General features: G+C 42.2%; 1 protein-coding gene across 10 annotated transcripts in view; it reads right to left on the reverse strand.

The window, feature by feature from the left end:
- NEO1 (neogenin 1) overlaps positions 1-24,099 on the reverse strand; it is a 244,330-nt gene extending 220,231 nt beyond the window's left edge. For 8 of the 10 annotated variants that reach the window (XM_073619090.1, XM_073619094.1, XM_073619087.1 and 5 more), the window contains exon 1: positions 23,772-24,099. In XM_073619090.1, coding sequence (XP_073475191.1) covers positions 23,772-23,886 — 115 coding nt within the window. In that variant the 5' untranslated portion in view covers positions 23,887-24,099. The remainder of the gene's footprint in view (positions 1-23,771) is intronic. The other 2 variants (XM_073619092.1, XM_073619089.1) reach the window with 1 other exon arrangement.
- Positions 24,100-26,272: the final 2,173 nt, after the last annotated feature.

Raw genomic sequence — 26,272 nt, forward strand, 5'->3', positions numbered from 1 at the left:
TACTAATTTTTTATTTATGTTTTTATTGCATTTTAGTCTAAATATGAGATCTGAGGTCATTTTGACCCCAGATCGCATATTTAAGAGGTCCTGTCATGCTTTTTTCCTATTACAAGGGATGTTTACATTCCTAGTAATAGGAATAAAAAAGTGAGTTTAAAAAAAAAAAAAAAAGAAAAAAAAAAAAAAGTTTTAAACGCGCCCTGACGAGCTTGCGCGCAGAAGCGAACGCATACGTGAGTAGCGAACGCATATGAAAACTGTGTTCAAAACACACGTGAGGTATCGCTGCGATCGGTAGAGCGAGAGCAATAATTCTAGCCCTAGACCTCCTCTAACTTAAAACATGCAACCTGTAGAATTTTTAAACATCGCCTATGGAGATTTTTAAGGGTTAAAGTTTCTCGCCATTCCACGAGCGGGCGCAATTTTGAAGCGTGACATGTTGGGTATCAATTTACTCGGCATAACATTAACTTTCACAATACAAAAAAAAAAAATTGGGCTAATTTTACTGTTATATACTCTATTTTTTTTAATTCAAAAAAGTGAATTTTTTCCCCAAAAAAAAAGTGTGTGCTTGTAAGAACGCTGCGCAAATACGGTGTGAAAAAAAAGTATTGCATTGACCGCCATTTTATTCTCTAGGGTGTTAGAAAAACAGCAATATATAATGTTTGGGGGTTCCAGGTAATTTTCTAGCCAAAAAAAACTGTTTTAAACATGTAAACACCAAAATCTCAAAACGAGGCTGGTCCTTAAGTGGTTAAAACATCCTAAACTAGGGATAGTATTTTATGAAGATACACACAGATGCTGTGCTCTACCAATAGCCATTGTCCAGGTTTACCTTGCAAGAGGCATATGTTCAGAATCCTGTATTCATTAAAGTATTACTAAACCCAGGACCCTGCGTTCACTATATTTTTGAAAATATAAAAAGTGCTAAATACCTTTTCTCATCAGCGGTATATAGCAGTCTTGCAACTTCTACCAGTGTCTGGTAAAGCTTGTAGGAGTAAGTTTTCATTCTCCTCTGACTGTCCTATGAAACTGAATGACCCCTGACCCTCTGGACAGTGCTAATTGGCCCTGTGCTGATCACATGCATCCTCCCACAATAAATAGATAAAACTCTAGCAATACACACCAAACCGAGCATGTGCAGAGTGCCTTTAAGGCTTTGTACTATCAGCAGATGGATTGGGGACAGTAAAAAGGGGAAGATCAGAGAAGATAGGATCAAAGCGCCTTTTTACATAATGCAGAGGATTAACCCCTTAGGTTCTACAGCGAGTACAACAAGCATGCTTTACTGCATAAACAGATAGTTTTTACTGTTGTGGGTTTAGTAAGACTTTAATTTCTGCTAATAGCTACAGCATAGCTTGGAAATTCTGATATTTCAAAAGACAGAATTCTCTTCATCCCATTAAACATACTATAAACCTAGGTTAAAGTTGTCCCTATCTGTACACTATAACCACCTAATTAGCTTAAGTATTTTTCTTCTAAAATTTATTACAATAGGTTTTATTAAGAAACCGATTTGATGCCACACTGCAAAACATTTTGACACTTCAAATTAATGGCACAAAGTTTTCAAACAAAAAACCTGATACCCTTTCTCGCTGTACTGAGGAGACATACGCCCTGTATATTTATTAGAAGGCTAAAAGACAATATCCCTTTTCCTTTTCTAGAAAGGAATGCATTTTCCTTCTTATGACTTTATAGCAGACAATAAATCTGCTTTACTACAGTGCTGCTTAGTGGCATAAACGTCTAAGGATCATTTAATGCTATACCTATGAGACTTGGAAATTTATTGAAGGAGGTTTCCGTGAATGCACTAACGATTTTATCAGTTTCCACTCCTTATAGTTTTGTAGGCGTTACGCAGATTCCTCTAGTTCTGCTCGGCAATTAACTGTTCAGATTGAAAACCAGCAAATGGTTAGTCCAATCATCTAACTTGCAGAACAACAAATCGCAACTATATTTTCAAATTGGTGATCCCTTTTAATTGGTTACAAATTATTTTAGGACATTTATGGATTGTTTCAGTAAGCACTTCATAAATTGGGAACCTGTCCTTCAATCAAAGCAAATGCTCCTCTTTATTATGGGTCCATTGTTTGCATGTATCAAAGACATGCATTAGGCTAGGTTCACATCCATACATTTTCAGTACAATTAATTAAGGCTGGGTTCACACTTATGCACATTGGATGTGGGTTTCCATCCAATTTGCATAGCAGGAGATTGTGACCGGCTCTCTATGGAGCCGGCTCACACATCTCCGGTGCAAATTGCACAGGAGTCCTGTGAGTCTTTTGGTCCATTTAAGGTCCGAATTCAGCCCAAAATTCAGGCTGAAATCAGACCTGAAACAATGAATGGAGCTGCTGCGTGTTCCAGTGTGAACCCAGCCCAAGGCCCAATGAGGTGAAAAAAAAAAAAAAAAAAAAAAAAAAAAAAATTGTTGCAGGGAACATGGCCATCGGCCTAGTCACTGCAGATTTGCAAACCCGTAGCCTGCCAATTTGCATCTAGTCATACTCACCGCTTTCTGAGAGCACTTGCGCTGTGGCTGAAACTCTCCCACTGAGCACAGTGTCTGGAATGAAAGTGTATGAGACACAAATGGAGGATCTGACTTAAGCTGGCCATACATTATACAATTTTCTTATTCAATTTCCTTTAGATTTACCATCGACTATGTAGTGCAAGGGCCTGCCTGATTGCATACAAAATTGAAAATGTTTAGGTTTGACCTCATATTATATGGTTTTAGTAAATCTAAAAAGGAACATTATACAAGAAAATGGTATAATGCATGGCCAGCCTTAAGCTGGAAAAAAAAAAAAAAAAATGAAGTTTATGAAGCTTGTGCATCACATAGTAAATGGTTTTGGGTGGTCATATTAGAGACCATAAGGCTGCTTTCACATGGAGGCGCTGTATCGCTAAAAATAGCGCCTGTAAAGAGCCTCTCCTCTCACTCCAATGTGAAAGCCCGAGCGCTGTCACACTGGAGCGGTGCGCTGGCAGGACGCCAAAACAAAAAAGTCCTGCAAGCCACATCTTTGCAGCGCTGTATAAACCGCTCATAAAGCGCCCCTGGCCATTGAAATTAATGGGCAGTGCCGGCATAGCGTCACTTTGCGGGTGGTTTTAACCCTTTTTCGGCCGCTAGCGGGGGTTACAAGTGCCCCACTAGCGGCCAAAAACCTCTGCAAAAACTATGGTAAAGCGCCACTAAAAATTGCGGCACTTTACCGCCGACGCCCCCAATGCCTCAGTGTGAAAGGAGCCTAAATGGTAGTTAAATCCTATAATAGTGGTGAAGTGGTTCTAAGCCTAACTTTTTTTTACCTTGGTGCATTCTATGCATCTAGGTTAAAAAAACCTGTGTAACAGAATCGCTCCCAGCCCTTTTTATACTTACCTGAGCCCATTCATGATACAATACAGCACTGTGCACGAGAGCCAAGGTTCTCCCGGCTCTGGGCAGACTGATCACAGTGGCTCCCGCTGCTGACAAAGAGTGAGGATGGGGCAAAACAGCTGCGTCTGTGTCAACGGGTGCAGACATGGCGACTCAGTCATGTGCTAGTATGCACTGCAGCGTGCTGTCACCGTTGTCAGCACTCCCTTCAGCACTCCCTTCATCACCTGGTCTTCCTTCTTTGTGTTTTCCAGCCATCTGACTATCCAGGATGTGATAATGTCACTCCCATGCATGTGCAAGGAAATCATGGTCGTGGCACAGCGTTCTCAATAGACCGCATACTCCATGTGCCATCCAGAGTGCAGTGCTTATGCATTGGTGACATCGCCCAGTGCAAACGCGAATATCTCCTAAACTTGAGGCTGCTTTCACACTGTGGAGTCAGCGGTAAAGCGCTGCTATTTTTAACAGCACTTTACCATCATTTTTGCAGAGGTTTTCGGCCTCTAGCAGGGCGCTTTTAACCCCTGCTAGCAGCCGAAAAAGGGTTAAAACGACCCACAAAATGGCGCTGCCCATTCATTTCAATGGGCAGGGGCGCTTTAGGAGCAGTGTATACACCACTCCAAAGATGTTTGCAGGAGGTTTTTTTTTTTTTTTTTTTTTAACGTCCTGCCAGCGCATCGCCACAGTGTGAAAGCACTCGGGCTTTCACACTGAGACTTCAGGGGAGCCATTTTTCAGGCACTTTACAGACGCTATTTTTAGCCCAAAAGCACCTGAAAAAAACGCTCCAGTGTGAAAGAGGTCTTACACTGTACCTACAGGTAGGCCTTACTTGTAGAAACAAGTCAAAGTGGAGTTTACTAATGCTTTGATTGTACTTAAGAAGAAAATAATTAAGTGGGAATTTTTGATGACATTTATTTCAGGATGCAAACTATGATCCAGTCAGAGTCTTTTTTCTCATTGTACACATGGCAATAAACAAACCTGGCAATACCAGTATGCAGTCCTATTACTATAAGTCGGGGCTAGAATACCAAAATTCACATTAAAGTGAAAAAAAACAAGCATTCAAGCTTTCACTTAGTGCATGGAAATCCAAACCATAATGAAACTTTAGTAATATCATAAAACTAGCACAAATGATTTTTGGAATTAGAAATGCCTCTTTGTACAGCCCTGAACTCAGTATACAGCAGCACACCTCTTGTGAGGACGTGTATAAGACTTGCTAGGAAGTGTTGATGCTGTCTGGCAGCTTCAGATTTACAAAAACACAGACAAGTAAAAAGGTGCAACATACAGATAGAAGGTGATGACACTTGAGAATTAGCATTTGTCAACTTTAAAATAAACCTATGGGAGGAATATAAAAAAAAAAAAAAAAAAAAAAAAAAAAAAAAGGCTTTCAAAATACTTTACACACTGTAAATAGGTGGGAGAACCAGAAGAAGAAGTACAGTTGAAAGAATGTTTACTAGAAATAAATGTACTTTGTGTGTCCATACTAATTCACATCTTTAGATGACTAACCACTTGACGATTTGTCAATGAAGTACAAATATGAAGTGTCTGTTCTTGCAAGTACAGTCATCTATTAATTATTTTTCAATTAGAAACTTTTCTGTTTTTCACTGACGATAGATGTCTAAACCAGCACGACAGGCAAATAACTTGTTTTTTTGGAAGCAAAGCCAACAGTAAAGCCGGCCATAGATGGTTTGAATTTCAGCCAGTGCAGCAGGGACAGGCAGAGATTCAATCCATGTATGGACAGGCCCAATGTACCAGAGTCGATCAATCGATTGACTTGGGTACAAGCAGCATGCTGGATTTCTAACATGCGATTTTTCACTGTTCTCCCAGCAGGGCTACACCTTTAGGAGATATTCACCGTGCCAGCAGGTAAGCCTTATAAGGCTCCATCAATCCATTGACTGACTTGGGTACAACCACCAGGTCGGAGATTTAGCATGCGATTATTCACAGTGTTCTGCCAGGAGGGAGGGCTCCATGCGCACCCCAACCCCCGACCATAGACTGAACAAATTTCTTTCAACCACAGATTGCAGGAAATACATTTGCTATATTCCCCCATCAAACACAGACAGACATTGTTGATGGGGAAATCCTTCTCACGGAGCCATCGTTTTCTCCCAGCCGGGGAAGCCTTCCCCGCCGGGAGAACATAGCGATTATTGCTAGAGGCTAGAACAGTCGCTAACAAAATCGTATGTAAAATCCAGCAGGCTGGTTGTACCCAAGTTGATCGATCAAGTTGGGTACAAAAAGGCAACTTGGGTACATTCAGCCTGCCCATAAATAGTTTGAATCTCTGCCGGTTCCTGCTGAACTGGATGAGATTTAAACTGTCTAAAGCCGTCTTTACTCACAGTTTACACCAGGCAGGCAAATAATCAGGTAACGGGTGTGTGCATCACAATCCTAGGCAGGTCTAGCAATAGCACCCCATTTTGGCCTTAGAGCTAAACACTCATAGCATCAAGCAATAATAAAAAAAAAAAAAAAAAAAAAAAAAAAAATAATATAATAATAATAATAATAATAATAATAATAATAATAATAGTAGACAATTTCCATTTCCACTTCTGAATGCCGATTGCCGACAACACTACTTCACTGGGAGCATACATCATTCAGATTGAGACCAGAAAGTACCAACAGCCTTGTTGCTACATTTGGAATATTCATGCAATGGTGGATAAGCCCAGGTTCACACTGAGCTGCGGGAATGAAGCCGTGCGAGTTCAGTTGAACTCGCACGATTTCACTTCCGCGTGTCAGTCCCGATTTCAGCTGCGATTTCAGAGACATCTGTGCAGGTTTCTGCACAGATGTCAATGTAAATCGCAGCCCGAAATCGTAAAAAGTAGTACAGAAACTACTTTTTGAAAATGGTGCAGCACCGCACCGATTAGGACGGTGCCGTTGACTGCAACTGCCACCGATTTGACAAGTCAAATCTCTTCAGTGCGAACCAGGGCTTAAATAACAGAGGCATGAACAGCAAATTAAAGAGCCAGTAAAAAGTGGCTGTAAACCCTTACAGACCACTTTTTGCTACAGGTAAGCTTATAATAATAAGGCTTACCTCTAGCTACCCAGGATATCTCCTAAACCTGCACAGTTTAGGAGATATCCCCTGTATTTGCATGTACCAAAGTCATCAGCACATGCACACTAAAGCAAAGGCACACACGTGCCGTTTGCTTCAGTGAGCGTGCGGTTACTGGCAGCTCCCACGCACATGAGTGACGTCACGTTGATACCCGGAAGTAACCCCCAGGAGTGATGAGGAGATTGAACAGGATAAATGTGAAAGATGGTCAAAGAGCCAAGGAAAAATTCTAAAGATATACAAACAGAATGCCAAGATCAGGGTATATCATTGTCTGATTGCATTATCCCTTGCTATTTAAGCAACAGTGGCCTCAAAAGGAAGAAGACCCAGGAGGAAGACTCCATAGTTAAAGCAAAAAACTGAGAATGTCATTTGGACAGATGAGATGAAGCTTTTTAAAGTGGTAATAAACTCAACTTTTATCATATCCTCCATAAAATTTATTTAAATTATTTTAAATCAAGTGGATGTAAACCCGATTCATGAAATTTGAGCTGGGCACATATCTGCAGTGTTCTGTTCTCTCTCTTCGAAGCACTATGTCCCATAGCTTTCTCCCGCTCTGTTCTTCTGCTATCAGCCTGATAACTCCTGACAAGTTCTGTCAACTAAGAACAAAAAAAAAAAAAAAGAAGAAGAAGGAGTGGAGTTTTGTGTTGGGGAGGATGCTATAAATATATTAGCAGAGACCTGAAAATTCATCAGCAGCTCTGAAAGTCTCTACCTATGAGGATAGGGGGTGTGTGCCTTTCCTCCAAACAGCTGTATGCCCAGACTTCACTGCAGTGTTGAACAGGAAGAGAAAATCTAACATGATGTGCACTTTCTAAACAGTAAATAAAGCTGAAGACAGCAGATATACAACCCCTGGCAAAAATTATGGAATCACCCTGTAAATTTTCACTACAAACACTAACACCTGCATCAGATTAAATCTGCTTGTTAGTATGTAGGTAAAGAGGGTAAATCATCACGCAGTGTTGCACAAGATGTTGGTTGTTCACAGTCGGCTGTGTCTAAAACATGGACCAAATACAAACAACATGGGAAGGTGGTTAAAGGCAAGCATACTGGTAGACCAAGGAAGACAAAGCGTCAAGACAGAAAACTTAAAGCAATATGCCTTGAAAACAGAAAATGTACAACAAAACAAATGAGGAACAAATGGGAGGAAACTGGAGTCAACATCTGTGACTGAACTGTAAGAAACTGCCTAAAGGAAATGGGATTTACATACAGAAAAGCTAAAAGAAAGCCATCGCTAACACCTAAACACAAAAAAACAAGGTTACAATGGGCTAAGGAAAGGCAATCGTGGACTGTGGATGATTGGATGAAAGTCATATTCAGTGATGAATCTCAAATCTGCATTGGGCAAGGTGATGATGCTGGAACTTTTCTTTGGTGCCGTTCCAATTAGTTTTATGCAGACGACTGTCTGAAGAAAACATGCAAATTTCCACAGTCAATTATGATATGGGGCTGCATGTCAGGTAAAGGCACTGGGGAGATGGCTGTCATTAAATCTTCAATAAATGCACAGGTTTACATTGAAATTTTGGACACTTTTCTTATCCCATCTATTGAAAGGATGTTTGGGGATGATGAAATCATTTATCCAAATGATAATGCATCTTGCCATAGAGCAAAAACTGTGAAAAAATTCCTTGAAGAAAGACACATAAGGTCAATGTCATGGCCTGCAAACAGTCCGGATCTCAATCCAATTGAAAATCTGTAGTGGAAGTTAAAGAAAATGGTCCATGACAAGGCTCCAACCTGCAAAGATGATTTGACAAGAGCAATCAGAGAATGCTGGAGCCAGATTGATGAAGAGTACTGTTTATCACTCATTAAGTCAATGCCTCAGAGACTGCAAGCAGTTATAAAAGCCAGAGGTGGTGCAACAAAGTACTAGTGATGTGTTGGAGTGTTATTTTGTTTGTTTTTCATGATTCCATAATTTTTTCCTCAGAGTTGAGTGATTCCATAATTTATTCCCTGTGCTTGTTCTATAAATCTGTTACTGGCCACCACAATTATTTTTCTTGATTTCTTTTAGTGTTTCTTAAAGCCAGAAAGTTGCCATTTGAAATGCCTTTAGTTTTTGGCCATGTCTGTGATCTGCTTTTTTTCTACAACAATAAACAACTGAAGGAACATCCTCAGGGACTGGTGATTCCATAATTTTTGCCAGGGGTTGTACATGTAAAACTTATGTAGGGAGATTGGTTTCATCCCTGTGTATCATCAGAGGCTGTTCACTTCACTATATGTGGGGGGGGGGGGGGGTTACATCCACTTTAATTATCAATGTACATGGCATTTTTAAAACCTTTCTAACCTGCACCGTCATATGCGCATTTTTTTACCGCGATTCACATCATGCTCTGTGTGCCGTGCCCATGTCATCCAGTCTCATTGGCATGGCAATCCCGCAAGGCTACATCCGATCATGAGACAAGCAAAGCAGAAAAAAAAAATGAGGGTTGGCTAATACTCAGTGCACATGCGTGACATTTCAGGCAACAAAGACAAAAAAGGGCAGAAGTAACAGACAGCAGCATAGATGCAGAAGACAGTTAAAATGGTACTGGCTTTGGATGGGAAGCAGGAAACAAAAGAAGGCTGACAGAGAAAGAAAACACCATTTTGTAATGGCTATATTGCATTTCACAAGTTAGGTGGCCGAGTTTACTATCACTTTTAGTCACATCAGCCCAATGTGCACTGATGGGTAAAAAATTAAGCTTTCAAAAGAAAAGAACCTTGTACCTACTGTGAAACGTGGAGACGGCACAGCTACAGTCTGGGTCTGTTTTGCAGCATCTGGTGCTTTGAGCCTGTGCAGAAAATAAAATCTCAAGACCATCAAGAAACGCTGGAATAAACTGTACTTCCCTGTGTCAAAGTTCTGTCTCAGTCGCAGGTTATGGGTCCTTCGATAATCACACCCCAAAAAAAGGAAAGAAAAAAAAAACCTGACAGACACACACCAGATAAAAGCTCCCAAGAATAAGCAAGAACAAAAAAACATTAGACTATTCTGAAGTGGCCTTCTATGAGCACTGATCTGAATCCTATTGAACATCTATGGAAAGAGCTGAGACCTACAGCCTGGAGAAGACACCTTCAAACTCAAGACATCTGCAGCAGTTCGCTTAAGAGTGGGCCAAACTACCGGTTGACATCTGCAGAAGTCACACAGAGCTACAGAAAATGCCTCTAAAGGCTGCGCAACAAAACAATAGATTTAAAAAAAGTAAAATCATTTTTTTCTAAGCAATTTTCATTTGTTTAATTTAAAATATTCTGGTGAATCAAAAATCAAATAACAATGTCTGATTTTTATTAAATATGGAGGTCAGATGCTTTCAATAATGATGTATTCCAAATATTTCCAAACTATTCAAGTTATTTCTGAGCAAATCGTGGTTTTTATCTACATAGACGCACTAGCCAGAGAGAGCAGCGTATGTATGTGTGGTTAGACACAGCAACATTGTGGTAGACTCTTTTTCAGCAGACTGAATTAAAGTTCAGACAGAATGCGTAATGTGTATGAAGTCAGACAGACAATGAGGGAGATGTTGTGATTTCACGGCTTTCTATCGTAAGGGAAAAAAAAAAAAAAAAAAAAAAAAACCCCACACAACACAGCAGTGCAAAACTTTTTCTTCTAGTTCCGCTCCTAAGGAAATAAAAAGAAAAAAAAAAAAAAAAAAAAAAAAAGAAGAGGAACTTCACATAGCACACAGTATCTATTTAAACATGGATTACGAACTCACAGCGATTAGGGCTGAACATGGCTGAAATTCCTAAGTTGCACTGATGAAGGACGAGCTGACACGCATGCTTGGGGTGAAGGCAGTCACGATTTCCTTCTTTCTGCCCCTTTAAAATGTATGACTGGCAATGCTTTGAATACAGTTTTAGACTGCAACCAATATTATCCTCTCCTTCAGAGCAAGGTCTAAATTTATACAGTATATAACTGCTTTTAGATTAACTCATTTAGCTAAACATAACATATTACTATGAAAAAGTATTAGGTCACCTGCAGGCGGACAGAGACTACAAAGACGAAGATAAGCAAAAAAAAAAAAAACCCCACACATTACAGTCCCAGCCATATTTTTTTTTTTTTTTTTGGAGAATCTTCATCTACCTTCACAAGCGTGTCTTCATCTTTACCTTCAGTAATACAAAGAGCAGAGCAGCCAAGCGTGCATCTCATCTGGCACAGCACATGGACCTGCATGCCTGGCCTGATGGGATGAATTGTCTAGTGACATGTTCATTACATCCTTAGTTGGCCATGAAGGTAATTGTAGGCTAAAGACACAGGTAAAACATACGTGTTATATGTAGCAGCAGCACGGAGTACAATGTTACCACCTCACCCAATTAAAATCTGATGCACATGAATTACAAGTACGGTGACCTACGTAGGTGCCCAACAGTGTTCATTTTGACAGCAAATTTCGATTCAGTTTTAGACAGTCTTTTGACTAAAACGCCATTTTAGTTTTAGTCGTATTTTAGTCTACAAAATAGTGGTGCCTAAATCCAACCTAGCTTCAGATGTACGCTGATCAGCCATAACATTGTGAACATCCACTATAACCCATCGAGACATGGACTCCATTAGACCTCTGAAGGTATGCTGTGAAATCTAGCACCAAGCTGTCAGTATTGAGTCCTTTAAGTTGCCATGTGGGGCCTCCATGGATCATACTTGTTTTTCTAGCAGATGCCCGATCTCCAGTGAGGTCTTGGAGGCCAACACCTCAAACTCCCGGTATTCCTCAAACCATTTTTGAATTCATCAGACCAGGCCAGTGGTCAGGTTCTAATGCTAATGTGTCCATTGTAGTGGCTTTGGACATGGGTCAACATGGGCACCCTGACTGGTCTGCAGCCACACAGCCCAAGACAACAAACGGGGATGCACTGTGTGTTCTGATACCTTTCTACCAGAACCAGCATTTAAAAAAAAAAAAAAAAAAAAAAAAAAAAAAAAAGCATATCTTTTTGCATATTATTACTTTATGTATTAGGAGCCTGTAAAGCATTGCACCAGTGATCAGATGGTTGCTGATGCCATGCAGATCTCTAGCACACCATTAGTGTATCTGCTTGCCCGTACATCCCGGGCAGCGGCTGCAGCACTGGGAACATGTTCCACCCTATAATCAGGTGGAACATGTAACATGGAACTTATCCTTTAACTTTTTCAGCAATTTGAGCTACAGTAGTGCTTCAATTGGATTGGACTAAACAGGTCAACATTTATTAATCACGTGCATCAATAAACCTTGACCTTGTCCCCAGTTCTCCTTCCTTGGACCACTTTTGGTAGGTCCTGACCACTGCAGACTGGGAACATCCCACAAGAGCTGCAGTTTGAGTTGCTCTTACCCAGGCATCCAGCCATTACAATAAGGCCTTTGTCAAAGTTACTCAAATCCTTACACGTGTTCATTTTTTTCTGCTTTCAACACGTCAACTTTAAGGACAACATGTTCACTTGCTGCCTAATAATCCGACCCACCGTAACAAGATATTGTTATTCGCCTTACCCTTCAGTGGTCATGTTATGGCTGATTGGTGTACATTTTAATCTAAATGCATGTCAAGTAATGTGCACGTCACACACACACACACGTTACCTTTCACAACTATCACAGTACTCCCCCCTCACAGGGTCTTCTTTCTCTCCAGGGGGATAACTATCTTTGTTCAGGCACTATCCATGGTCAGTATCAACTTTTTAGGCAGGGAGCAGGCTCAGATGACCGAGTCATGTAAATCTCGATGCCCGTGTTCACAAATACCTGATACAGATCAGCCCCTGCTGAAGCCTACCTTGTGACATACTGCTGCCAATGCTGATCTCCTAGGCATACTGGTTAAATGACTCAATCTGGTTTCAAAACATCTAAAGACAATTATTCAGAACATACAGATCAGAAAGTCAGAACTCCTTGGGGGTGTTTATCAAGCAAAATTAGAGATGCGATTAGATGCAAATCAGGCTCAAAGTCTTTGCAACTGTATACAGCATTTGCGATCTCTGCTTCTGGAATTACAGGCAGCCGATTTGCAGAGGTCTGAGACTAAGCACTGAGGATGATCCCCGCACCCGACCTTGTGCAGTAGACTGTTTCTGACGTCTTCACACCCATAGACCTGCTCTCAGTGCAAGGAGGTCAGGAACAGTCCACCTCTGGTTTGTTGGGGAGCACCATTTGCAGGTGGAGGATAGTGCAAGTATTCTTTCTCCAATCCCCTAGACAAATATGAGTAATTGACCTGTGCAGTGCAGGCACAGCCCAACTGAATGGGAAAGCTTTTTTTTGCCTGGAGTTGGGCTTTGAAGTAAAACTAAACACACTGATTTACCAGTTACACGTTACATAGTCAAAATAGGAAGTGATGGAATCCTGGCGTGTCACCATTGGAAGGTTTCCCCTCTATTACTGTTCCGGTGTCAACCCAAAATGTAGGCGTTTTTGCTTTCACCTTTGGTGAGAACTAGAGATGCACTGAAATTTCATCAGCCGAAACATAATCGGCCCAAAGTGGCATTATCGGCATTTTGGCGATGAGAAAAAAGGTGCAGATAATGAGGTCGAAAACGCACATGATTTTGGCACAATTTTACTGTGTTTATGGTGTGTTTTCCATAGGTCATGTGACTCAAACCACATCAAAAACTTAACAGGTGCGTTATTGATGTGTTCTTGCTGCATTTTCAACTCATTTTAAACGAGGTAGTGCGTTTTTGGTGCAGTTTTTTTTTTTTAACTGACCAAAAATGCAGCAAGCAGGGTTTTTAACACAACAGAAGCAAAATAACACACACAGGTTGAACTTTATGGCCTTGTGTCTTTTTTCAACCTCACCTACTATGCAACTATATAAGAAGCGCAACAGACAAGTGTGAAGAAAGACATACATAGAAAGACATACATTTTTCTTGAGCTTTTGTGGCGCTAAAGGTGCCAATAATGGCCGACAATTTCATTTTGATTTAAATTCATGATATTAAAATTAAAAGGCGAATACAAGTATATATAAAAATATGTATTTTAAAAAACACATTTTTGGTTGGCACCAAAATGTCCATTTGGTGCACAGCGAAAAAGGTCACCAGGACAAGCGAGTAGGTGAACCTCAAATGGGAACACAGACAGCAATAACCCGGCAGGGGCTCTAACCCAACTCCATTCTATCCAAAAAATTAAATTTTGCCTTTAGTTATACATAAATATAAATATGTATATGTGTGTGTGATCTATACACACAAAGACTGGATGGCAATACATATACAACAGTTTATAAAACCTCTGCTACAAATAAATGGCCATTGAGCAACTTGTGGAAAACATATAGTACAACCAAACTACTGAGTATTAATGACACATTCAAAGCATATTAAAATTAAGCAACTTTAAGCTTTTGCGTAAACCCTTTTCCTAACATTTTTAAGCTGCATGATGCAATTTTGAAAAGATCACAAGATAATTACTAGAAAACAAAAATCACAGATTCCTTTAAAGAAACCACGAGCACACTTGGGGAACAGATGGGGTACAGATGGAGTGATTTCATCTGAAACAAATGGTGTTAGTGTATGATAGTGTAGAGGAAATGCAGTGCATTGCATCGTGTCAGCTGTGCTCATTCACATATAATATGCAATCAAATATCAAATACACATTATGAATAATAAATCTCACTTATACACAGCAATAAGCAGCTTAGGTGTATCCAATCACAAAGCACCGTCTCCACTTTGCCACTCCATCAGGTTTTATGATAAATGCCGTGATATTACCTCCATTGAACTAAATCTGCAACCAGCAGCCTGAGAGGGCCAAAGAGATTGTACAGACTGCTCAAGAGTCATACATAGAACTAGAGCAGCTTTGGATGATAGATACTTCAAATTAAAAGATCATTTCATATCCTTGTCCTGATGTAGGTAACAGCACTGTGACAGAGCCTTTGAAGTCCTGAACCTGTTTAAATCCCACTGTCTACTCTCTTTGTAACTTTAGGCAAATCTGCCTTTATCCCCCCTCATCAAGCACCGTAGAATGCAAGGCATCTGGAATTTTGATATGATGGAAAAAAAAAAAAAAAAGAAAAGAAAAGAAAAAGGCTTGCACACGTTTGATTTTAATAAAGACACAAAAGGAAAACATGGCTGTCAGCTTAACCTTGCCTCAGTCAGAGTGTGTTAAACAGTACTAGACGGTATTAAGCTGAACAGCAAGAAAGAAAAAAAGGAAATGATGTTGCTATGTTATCCATCAACAAACCGCTTCCATCAAATGATACCTTAATGGAAATACCGATATTCCTAAACAGATTTTATGTTCTCTGTCTTTCCCAAATATGCTACGAGGCAAGTCTCTATAGGTTATTATGCAGAAAGGAGCCCATTTCTGTCTACTGTCGTTCATTTTATTAAACTACCCAGCTGCTTTACACATAATCAGCAAAAACACATTTCCAGGCAAATTGTTAGGCTGTGAGCAGAAAAACACGCATCAGTGATGTCAGTTATAACAGGATCTAGAAGATAAATGATCACATTTACTGGGTTAGAGTGCCCATAGCCCTAGGAAGGTGGTCGTTGTCCAGGTACAATCTACCATTGCACGATATCCTTTGTGAAGGCCTGGGCGGGTTTTACTAGTAAGAAAATAAATTAGAAATCTATAAAAAGGTTATTAGGACTTACTTTCCTATACCCGGCCATTGTTCCAGTAAAGCAGCACCCGTCCTTTATAAGCAGACATAATAATGAGTACAGGCGGTCCCCAGGTTACAAATACCCAACTCCTACTTACAGAGACAGACAACAGGAAGTCAGAGGAAATCTACCCCTAGGAAGGAAAATTCACTCCTGTAATGCCCCATACACACGAACAGAAATTCCACCAGCAAAAGTCAGATGTGAGCTTTTGGTCAGAAATTCCGACCGTGTGTATGTTCCATCGGACTTTTGCTGGCAGAATTCCAGCCAGCAAAAGATAGGGTGCATATTCTCTATTTTTTGGTGGGAAAAAGTTCCTATCCGAAAATGCGTTCATCTGTATGCAATTCAGACACGTAAAAAAAAAAAAAAAAAAAAAAATCACGCATGCTCGGAAACAATTCGACGCATGCTCGGAAGCATTGAACTTCATTTTCTTGGCTCGTCATAGTGTTGTACGTCACCGCGTTCTTGACGGTCGAAAGTTCAGAGAGCTTGTGACCGTGTGTATGCAAGCCAAGCTTGAGCGGAATTCCGTCGGAAAAACCATCCAAGATTTTTCTGATGGAATTTCTGATCATGTGTATGGGGCATAAGAGTTATCATGGGAAGGTGGGGTCTCCACTGAACATTATCACAAATTTTTGTTTCCACAACAACCCAAATTTTTCAAAATCGAACTGTCATTGGGACAGAAATGAGATGAAATCTTCTGAACAGGGGCACAGGCAGCAAAACAAAATGGTACAGGGGTGTTAACAGTTCCCTATGCTTTTCAAAAAAAACTTATTAAAAATTATTTTTTTGGCTGAAACTACTAAAATGTACCTGTTCCAACTTACAAACAAATTCAACTTAAGAACAAACCTACAGACCCCATCTTGTTTGTAACCCAGGGACTGTCTGTATTTTCAGGGCACACAAGCCAAATCCTAAAGCAGAAGGGCACAAACAGTACCTGTCCAGTCTAGGGAGTACTACTAAGGCGTAATTACCCCCCCCCCCATTCACTGGGGCTGTGCCTGCACTGCATGGGTTAACTGCTCGTTTTTGTCTAGGGCAGGTCTCTCCAAACTGCATCCTGGATGTGGCCCTTTGCTTGCCTTTATCCAGCCCTTGGGGCACTATTCCTGCCACCGACATTAAAGTGGAGTTCCACCCACTTTTACAACTCTTCAGCATCCCTCACTAAACTGTGCACTGTAAACGAATTGGATATTTTTTTATTTTTTTTCTCAGCACCTACTGTATATCTGCTGTATTCATTTTTCACTTCCTCCTCCCTGGCCATGGCCCATCGCATCATTTCCTGTTTGCAATGCCTTCTGGGAAGGGGCAACTTCCTCTGACACTGCCGTTGCTATGGAAACCTGACCTGAAACCTATTACACTGCTTGTGCTGCACTGAGCATGTGTGAGATCTGCAAGGATGAGATCCAGGAAGAAATACAGTCTGGCTTCAGATGCCCACACTTAAAATGGCCACGGCCTGCTGTAAGTTTATAAAATAACAAACTACTGCTATAAACTAACAAAACAGACCTTAGTTTACAGACTAACTTTACTAGAATACATTAAGCTTGTGTATTATAGGGGTATTTTTTTTTAAAAAGTATAATTTCAGCCGGAACACCACTTTAACAATACAATTTTTTCGACTCCCATTGACCATCAAGCCTATTGCATGGTTTACGCCTACTGATGTCAGGCAATTTGCTACTTCCATTGGCCACAGTCTGGTCCCCCTAAAATCTGAAGGACAGTAAACTGGCCCTTTGTTTCGAAAGTTTGGCGATCCCTGGTAAAGGGGATTGGAGAGCAGAGATATACTCACCTAATCCTCAAAACACAAGACCAGTCCCGGTTCCAGCGCCCCTCGTGGTTTACTGGTCTTGTGCGGTGGACTGTTCCTGACATCACTCCCATAGACCTGCTCTGGACATGAAGAAATCAGGAACAGTCCACTGCTGGATTGAGGAGGAGAGCAGTTTACTATACTACATAGTATGTAAAACACTGAAATACAAATGCATATGATATTCAAATATATGTATTTCTCCCTGATAATGTCTTTGCACTAGAACTACTTCACATCTAACTTGTAAATGAAAACAGAATTCCTGAGCAGTTTTGATGACTGATAACAAGCAATTTTCAGTTTCAGGTAAAAAAAAAAAAAAAATACCAGCTTGGGTCCCTGTTGGGCAGCTTGTCTGTCAGCTGATGATTGCTGGGATTTCTCAGTCCACAGCTCAACTCAAACTGCAATTAAGAATATGTCAAACAACCGCTGATGACTTTGTTCAGAGGCACCAAAAATTACAACCATTTAAAAACATGACAGCCACATCTTCGCTTTTTGGATTTCTACATTTAAGTCGGCATATAATAATATCTAGGTGTACAATCTAGAAATTCTAAACCCTTTCATTAGCATATAGCTGAAATTGGATTTGCAGAGTTTTTACAAGTGCAAACAGTGATGGAGGTCTTACATAAAATAGTTAACTACAGCTTCAAACATTTCTAAAGCCTAGTACACACAGGCCGAATGTCAAACCATGTGAATTGTCGGTGGCATAGAAATATCTGTAGGAAAAAAAAAAAAAAAAAATCACAAATCAAATAAAGCACATTGACATTCTGTGGTGTGCCAATATACTTTCCCATGACTGTGCACTAAATGTGAGCAATTATAGTAGACAGTGACCCTGACAAAAATCGGGAAAATTGGAAATTGTAGCCAAAATGTACCCTTATTTACAAAATATGATTTACAATATGTTACATAATATTTTTAATACAAATGTTAAATATGAGTTAGGAAGAAAGTAACAATGTATGGAAACTTTTGGGACACCCTATAGTATATACAGATGATGGGGTCTGCTATGGCAGCTTACATGCTTTCTTAGTTCAGGTTTCTGTTAGCCCATGGCTATATTCTACAGCCATGGGCAAATTTGTCAAAACATTAAAAAAGAAGGTCTTCTTCCTTTGAGCCCACTGTCAATCAAAAAAAAAAAAAAAAAAGTAACACATGGTGTGATCAGACACTGACATACCTTGACCCTCTGAGTTCAGCCTGTGTCTCTCTACCATTCACATTACCATCCTGCTTAATCTGGGGGTCGATTTTCCACTTAAATCCGGGGAGGCTGACTACACTCCCATGGACCCTAAACTTCCTAATATTTGCACTTGCACTTCCTGGAGAAGGTCTTCCATTTTTTTTTTTTTTTTTTTTTTTTAATTGAACTCTTATGCACAGAGCTCATTTATTTCTTAAAACCACACGGGTAGTTTTATAGTACAGTATAGTTTTAGAGTAGAAACATATCCTTCTAATCTAATGAATGGGGTCTGCTTCTCCCCTTTCATTTAACCGCTACTTGTTAAGCAAGCCATTGATGAGATTTCCTTTAAAAAAAAAAAAAAATAATAATATAATAAAATATATATATATATATATATATATATATATATATATATATATATATATATATATATATATATATATATATATATATATATATATACATACATATACATACACACACATATACATACATATATCTATATACACACACACATACACATACATACACGATTCCTCCATCGACACAGACAGTGCTGAAAGGGGAATCCCTCCCACTGAGCCATTGTATTCTCCCAGCAGGGAGGGGTTGCTGCTGAATTCACCAGCCTGAGAATCGAATTGTCTATGGTCAGCCTAAGCGCTGGTTCACACAGGGGCAACACGACTTACAGCGCGACTTAGCAAGGCGACTTCAGCGCGACTTCAGCGCGACTTCAGCGCGACTTGGGGCGACTTACAAGGCGACTTCAAGTCGCCTCCAAGACAGGCGACTTTCCAGTGGCCAATCAAACTACAATCCGCTCTGGGGGAGGGAGGGGTTTGCTTGAAAAAAACATCTTCTCTTCCTGTGAAGTCGCTTCACTATAGACCATGATCCGACTTGTAGGCGACTTCCATTGAAATCAATGGGTACAAGTCGCCTACAAGTCGCCTTGAAGTAGTACAGGGACCTTTTCTGAAGTCGGAGCGACTTCAGTAGCGTACATATAGACGGCTCTCATTCACTTACATGGACTTTCAGATGTCAAGCGACTTGAGGTCTGACAAGTCGGATCCCAAGTCGCGGTAGTGTGAACCGGCACTAAGTCTATCCATACACTTTTCAATTTCTCTCATCTTCACGCTAAACAGTTGGCATGGACAAATCTCCCATTGCTGGCTATTGTATTCTATCAGTAGGCAGCCACAGCTGTCAGAATACTCACAGTAGCTGCAGTCACTGTTTGGCCAACAATTTTCCATCCAGATCCTTTGGATGTTTAGTTTAAAGAATAGCAGGTGGAGTGGTGCAGACAAAATCACCCATGGATCGAATTGTGGTCAGTTCATCAGGATTCACCCAAAATTCACTTAAAGCTGGGTATACACATACACTTTTCTTCGTTCAGCCTGTAGTAGGCTGAATGGAAAAAAAAAAAAAAGAAGGAGGAGGATTTCCACACAAGCAAGGTGGATGAAGAAATCCTCTACGCTGTGCCATTGTATTCTGACACATTCTGATACACTGATCAGCATTACCGCAACAGTAACATTTTCAGGACAGGCTTTCAGGGTGCATCTGCTCCTTGGCCCAAGCAGTATGGTTAAAACAAACTGCACAGAGCCAGATAAGCAGTTGTTAGTTTGTTTCCTTTGAATCCCAAGGAGAAACCAAAATCTGCAGGAACCAAAGCAGACAGCAGTAGCCACAGTATAACGCTGTACGGAAATTAATACATTTCACTGCAATCAGGGCCCTATAAAGCGTTGCACTAGATACATTTATTATGGAGCTATAAAAATGATCACGGATCATTAATCTGGCTGTATTAAAAAAAAGCCAATATGTCTGCTCCTGAAGTCCTCTCCTCCAGGTATAAATGGGACCAGGACGCTCTTGCTCTATTGTTTTCATCTGACGTATATAAATTTTATCATTACTACTAATTCCCCAATTTAAAAAAGGACAGTCTACTTATGTGAAACATTCTCTGATTCTGTAAAAGAGAAGCACCTGGGTGAAGGCACAGGTCCTGGTCATGTACATAAGGAAATCATACCAATATCAGTAAAACACCAAATGAAAAAAAAAAAAAAAAAAAAATGTAAAGGATGCAAGGTTGCCATGGTAACCATTCATTATCAATATGGCAAACAGCAGCTTTTGACAAGGAGTAGGAGTGCTGACGTTTTAAGTTGATTGGCTGCCAGATGTTACATACAAGAAAGACTGCCTACGTTATCAGAAGTATATGGTCTCACCTTACTTTAAACATATCTACAGGGTGTATTTAATGAAAAGGTGACATCACACAGCTGTGTGAGGAGGTAGTCAATAGATGGCATACAGAAAACAAAAAAAAAAAAAAAAAAAAAAAAAAAAACAAACTACAAAAACGTGCTCAAGTGTAACCAATGGAGATGCCACTTCTTCAGCAACCTTATGGTACTACACAGATAAAGCCTAAGGCTGTCACGTTAACAGACAACCCAACATCTCTATCTCAGCTTCATTCAAGCACAGGAGAGAAGAGGAACTACCAGCACAAGAAGAAGGAAGGAAGGGGGGGGGGGGGGGGGGGGGGATTCACCACTACCTGTGCATGAGCTCAATACACAAAGGAACAAGGAGTCAACCTGGTCTAAAACACATACACCTGAGCACATCTCTGTAGCTTTACTTCCCACATAATTCCAAAATTATGCAAAAAAAAAAAAAAAAAAGTGAAAAAAAAAAAAAAAAAAAGGAGTTGCAATCTACATTCTGTAGATCTAGAATATAATGGTAGGGATCGGGTCTGATCCCAAAATGTTCACTCAAATTGGGGGCATTTCTGTTGCATCCCAGCTAGTAGGACTGAGCAGGAGATGGCATAGAAGAACACGGATACCTGTCTGCAGAGCCTCCACCTTAAAACATCTGATTATTTACCAGATTCTACAGATAGAGAACACAAAAAAATAACATAAAATGGTATCCAATACTTTGTGTACTGTCCCCAATTCCGTGTCTCCTGGTTAAACCTTTGTTAACCGAGTGTGGAGATGTACATAACGCTGCATTTGTATACATCCTAATCAGCATTCCGAGCGGCTACTCAGCAAATATGAGAAATTACTGCACAAATATGAAAATGGAGCATGAATAATTAAATATGTACTTCAGTAAAATATTTACACATCAGTGCCTTAAGAAAACCATTTGCATGTTAAAAAAGCACAATCATGTATTAACAAATATCGGAGCCGCACACACGACACAAGACTACTTCACATCCAGCACATTTCAGATCCCTCTTTGTACTTCTATGCACAAACCATAGAGTCTGGAAGGGAAACCTCCATCAGCAGCTACAATCCTTCAACATTTCAGGTCAGATGAATTCCAAACTTTCCATCCTAACTAAGGAACAAAACCATACAAAGGATCAGTTTAAGGGAACGCTAAAACCGTCCATTGGTATGGCCAGGCAATAAAAATATACATTGCCAAATTATGTTTTGACATATATAAACAGAAAACAATAAACAGGATGCAGCGCCTGACAAACAAATATGGATGGATCACATACACACATTTTCTGCTGTTGTTCAGTTTTGACAATCTCCTTACAAACCTGACGTAGAGATAATTGTGAACATATGTATGTTCTTCTGCTGTGCTAGAACACAAGGGGAGCAACATACGCAGGGGGCTGGAGGGTGTACAGGGCTGAGTCAGCCAGATGAAAAAACTTCAAAAAGGTCTGGACTGTCGGGATATAACCTAAAGACCTAGGCCTGGACCTTGTTAATATAAAATACGAGCCTACAAGCAGGTCTGGACTGTCGGGATATAACCTAAAGACCTAGGCCTGGACCTTGTTAATATAAAATACGAGCCTACAAGCAGGTCTGGACTGTCGGGATAGAGCCTACAAGCAGGTCTGGACTGTCGGGATAGTGCCTACAAGCAGGTCTGGACTGTCGGGATAGTGCCTACAAGCAGGTCTGGACTGTCGGGATAGTGCCTACAAGCAGGTCTGGACTGTCGGGATAGTGCCTACAAGCAGGTCTGGACTGTCGGGATAGTGCCTACAAGCAGGTCTGGACTGTCGGGATAGTGCCTACAAGCAGGTCTGGACTGTCGGGATAGTGCCTACAAGCAGGTCTGGACTGTCGGGATAGTGCCTACAAGCAGGTCTGGACTGTCGGGATAGTGCCTACAAGCAGGTCTGGACTGTCGGGATAGTGCCTACAAGCAGGTCTGGACTGTCGGGATAGTGCCTACAAGCAGGTCTGGACTGTCGGGATAGTGCCTACAAGCAGGTCTGGACTGTCGGGATAGTGCCTACAAGCAGGTCTGGACTGTCGGGATAGTGCCTACAAGCAGGTCTGGACTGTCGGGATAGTGCCTACAAGCAGGTCTGGACTGTCGGGATAGTGCCTACAAGCAGGTCTGGACTGTCGGGATAGTGCCTACAAGCAGGTCTGGACTGTCGGGATAGAGCCTACAAGCAGGTCTGGACTGTCGGGATAGAGCCTACAAGCAGGTCTGGACTGTCGGGATAGAGCCTACAAGCAGGTCTGGACTGTCGGGATAGAGCCTACAAGCAGGTCTGGACTGTCGGGATAGAGCCTACAAGCAGGTCTGGACTGTCGGGATAGAGCCTACAAGCAGGTCTGGACTGTCGGGATAGAGCCTACAAGCAGGTCTGGACTGTCGGGATAGAGCCTACAAGCAGGTCTGGACTGTCGGGATAGTGCCTACAAGCAGGTCTGGACTGTCGGGATAAAAAATAAAAATCCTACAAAAAGGTCATGACTATTGTGACATAAAATACAAAAATTACAGGAAAGGTCTGGACTGATATAAAATACAAACCTACAAAAAGGTCTGAACTATCATGACACAGAATATACAAACTTAGAAAAAGGTCAGGACTATCGTGACATAAAATAAAGAGCTACAGCAAGGCAGATCTGGACTATCGGGACATGAGGAGGGAATGAAGATCTGTCGGGAAGGATGTGCCATGGAGACTAGAAGGTAAAGCCGTCAACAAGTAGAGCAGAGAGACATAAGGAACGATAGAGAAGGCGATATGATCCCGGATCCGGGCAGTAGTCAGAGATCGCACCGATCGGCGGTGACATTGCACCGTCTACTACACCGAGAACAATCCGCCGCACACCCCCCGGGGAGCCCCGACAATAAGAAGAGCCGATAATGATGGAGATGAGAAATCACAGGCGATCAGTCGGTTTCCCCCGGGATTGGTCTTTGTGCTCCCCGGTGACATTGTCCCCCCCTCCCCCCGGGGCCCGCTCACACACTCACCTGCAGTCCTCGCGGCTCCAGCCGGCTCCTGCCCGGAGATGAGAAGGATGGAGCCCACGAACAGCAGCACCCGGGTCATACGGACAGGAGACCGCGGGGGGCCCCAAGCCGCCATCTCCTCACCGAGTCCGGCTCCTCAGCATCCCTGGGACAGTTACACCCGCACCACAGCCCCGGCTCTCCCTCTCTCACCGACTGCAGCCCACACTGACCGCGGCGCAAAGCGGAGACCCGAGCACACTGCGCGCTCACGTAGCCCCCGCGCGACCCCGAAGCCGCATCACACAGGGCGGCGCGCTACAGGCCACGCCCACCACTACCTTAAGCGCGCGCACCTCCCTTTTCCCCAGGACGAGCGCTACTACTGATACGCCCTTTGGAGTCGCGTGCACCGAGGAACTTCAAAGAGACGGCCCCGCCCCCTCCATAGCTTTCTGGTGACGTCACCGGCCCTGTGGTCTCCCGCAGTGTACGGGGAGAGGAGGGGAGGGTCCCCGGTGTGGGGGGAGCACCGGAACCGCTTCTGATAGGACTCCCCATCCTAACTATGGATCGCTGAGCTCACAATGTCTTGTGTCCAGAAAAAGAAGTGAAAACTTGTCCTGTGTATGGCCTCATTAAAAATGTCCTGAGAATTATTCATGCAATTAAAAAAATATCACTTATAATGGCCATACACTATACAATCTGATCTGTACAACCTTCACTTATAATGGTCATACACTATACAATCTGATCTGTACAACCTTCACTTATAATGGTCATACACTATACAATCTGATCTGTACAACCTTCACTTATAATGGTCATACACTATACAATCGGATCTATACAATCGTCCTTGTGGTGGCCATACACTATACAATCTTCTTTATGGTGGTCATGCACACTTTAATTTTATTATCCAATAAAATCAGAAATCAATTGAACAGCCCCAACATCTTTTCCCGTTGATGGGGAGAGGATTTGTGTTGGGAGGGGCAATTTAGGGGGGCGGGAGGGGGGTAAGAAATGCTAGGACTGGTGATTTGGAGGGATTTGTGCGATTTGGGAGGGGCCCCTACTAGAAGAGTTGATATGGTGAAGGGGAAAGGAGAATTGTGCTAGGAGGGGGGATTTTTGTTGGGGGGGGAGGATTTGTTCTAGGAGGGGAGGTTTGTGCTAGGAGGGGAGATTTTTGTTGGGGGGGGCGATTTGTTGGGGGGGCGGCGATTTATTCTAGGAAGGGAGGTTTGTGCTAGGAGGGGGGATTTTTGTTGGTGGGGGCGATTTGTTCTAGGAGGGGAGATTTTTGTTGGGGGGCGATTTGTTCTAGGAGGGGAGGCGATTTGTTCTAGGAGGGGATTTTTGTTGGTGGGGGCGATTTGTTCTAGGAGGGCGATTTGTTCTAGGAGGGGAGGTTTGTGCTAGGAGGGGGGGATTTTTGTTGGTGGGGGCGATTTGTTCTAGGAGGGGAGATTTTTGTTGGGGGGCGATTTGTTCTAGGAGGGGAGGTTTGTGCTAGGAGGGGCGGCGATTTGTTCTAGGAGGGGATTTTTGTTGGTGGGGGCGATTTGTTCTAGGAGGGGTGGTGATTTGTTCTAGGAGGGGAGGTTTGTGCTAGGAGGGGAGATTTTTGTTGGGGGGGGGCGACTTGTTCTAGGAGGGGAGGTTTGTGCTAGGAGGGGAGGTTTGTGCTAGGAGGGGAGGATTTTTGTTGGGGGGCGGCGATTTGTTCTAGGAGGGGAGGTTTGTGCTAGGAGGGGGGGATTTTTGTTGGGGGGGCGGCGATTTATTCTAGGAGGGGAGGTTTGTGCTAGGAGGGGGGATTTTTGTTGGTGGGGGCGATTTGTTCTAGGAGGGGAGATTTTTGTTGGGGGGCGATTTGTTCTAGGAGGGGAGGTTTGTGCTAGGAGGGGCGGCGATTTGTTCTAGGAGGGGAGATTTTTGTTGGGGGGGCGACTTGTTCTAGGAGGGGAGGTTTGTGCTAGGAGGGGAGGTTTGTGCTAGGAGGGGGGATTTTTGTTGGGGGGCGGCGATTTGTTCTAGGAGGGGAGGTTTGTGCTAGGAGGGGGGGATTTTTGTTGGGGGGGATTTGTTCTAGGAGGGGAGGTTTGTGCTAGGAGGGGAGATTTTTGTTGGGGGGGGCGCGATTTGTTCTAGGAGGGGAGATTTTTGTTGGTGGGGGCGATTTGTTCTAGGAGGGGAGATTTTTGTTGGGGGGCGATTTGTTCTAGGAGGGGAGGTTTGTGCTAGGAGGGGCGGCGATTTGTTCTAGGAGGGGATTTTTGTTGGGGGGGGGCGATTTGTTCTAGGAGGGCGATTTGTTCTAGGAGGGGTGGTGATTTGTTCTAGGAGGGGAGGTTTGTGCTAGGAGGGGAGATTTTTGTTGGGGGGGGGCGACTTGTTCTAGGAGGGGAGGTTTGTGCTAGGAGGGGAGATTTTTGTTGGGGGGGGGGGGCGACTTGTTCTAGGAGGGGAGGTTTGTGCTAGGAGGGGAGGCGATTTGTTCTAAGAGGGGA

Source organism: Aquarana catesbeiana, linkage group LG03 (assembly GCF_042186555.1).
Source record: "Aquarana catesbeiana isolate 2022-GZ linkage group LG03, ASM4218655v1, whole genome shotgun sequence".
NCBI lineage: Eukaryota > Metazoa > Chordata > Amphibia > Anura > Ranidae > Aquarana > Aquarana catesbeiana.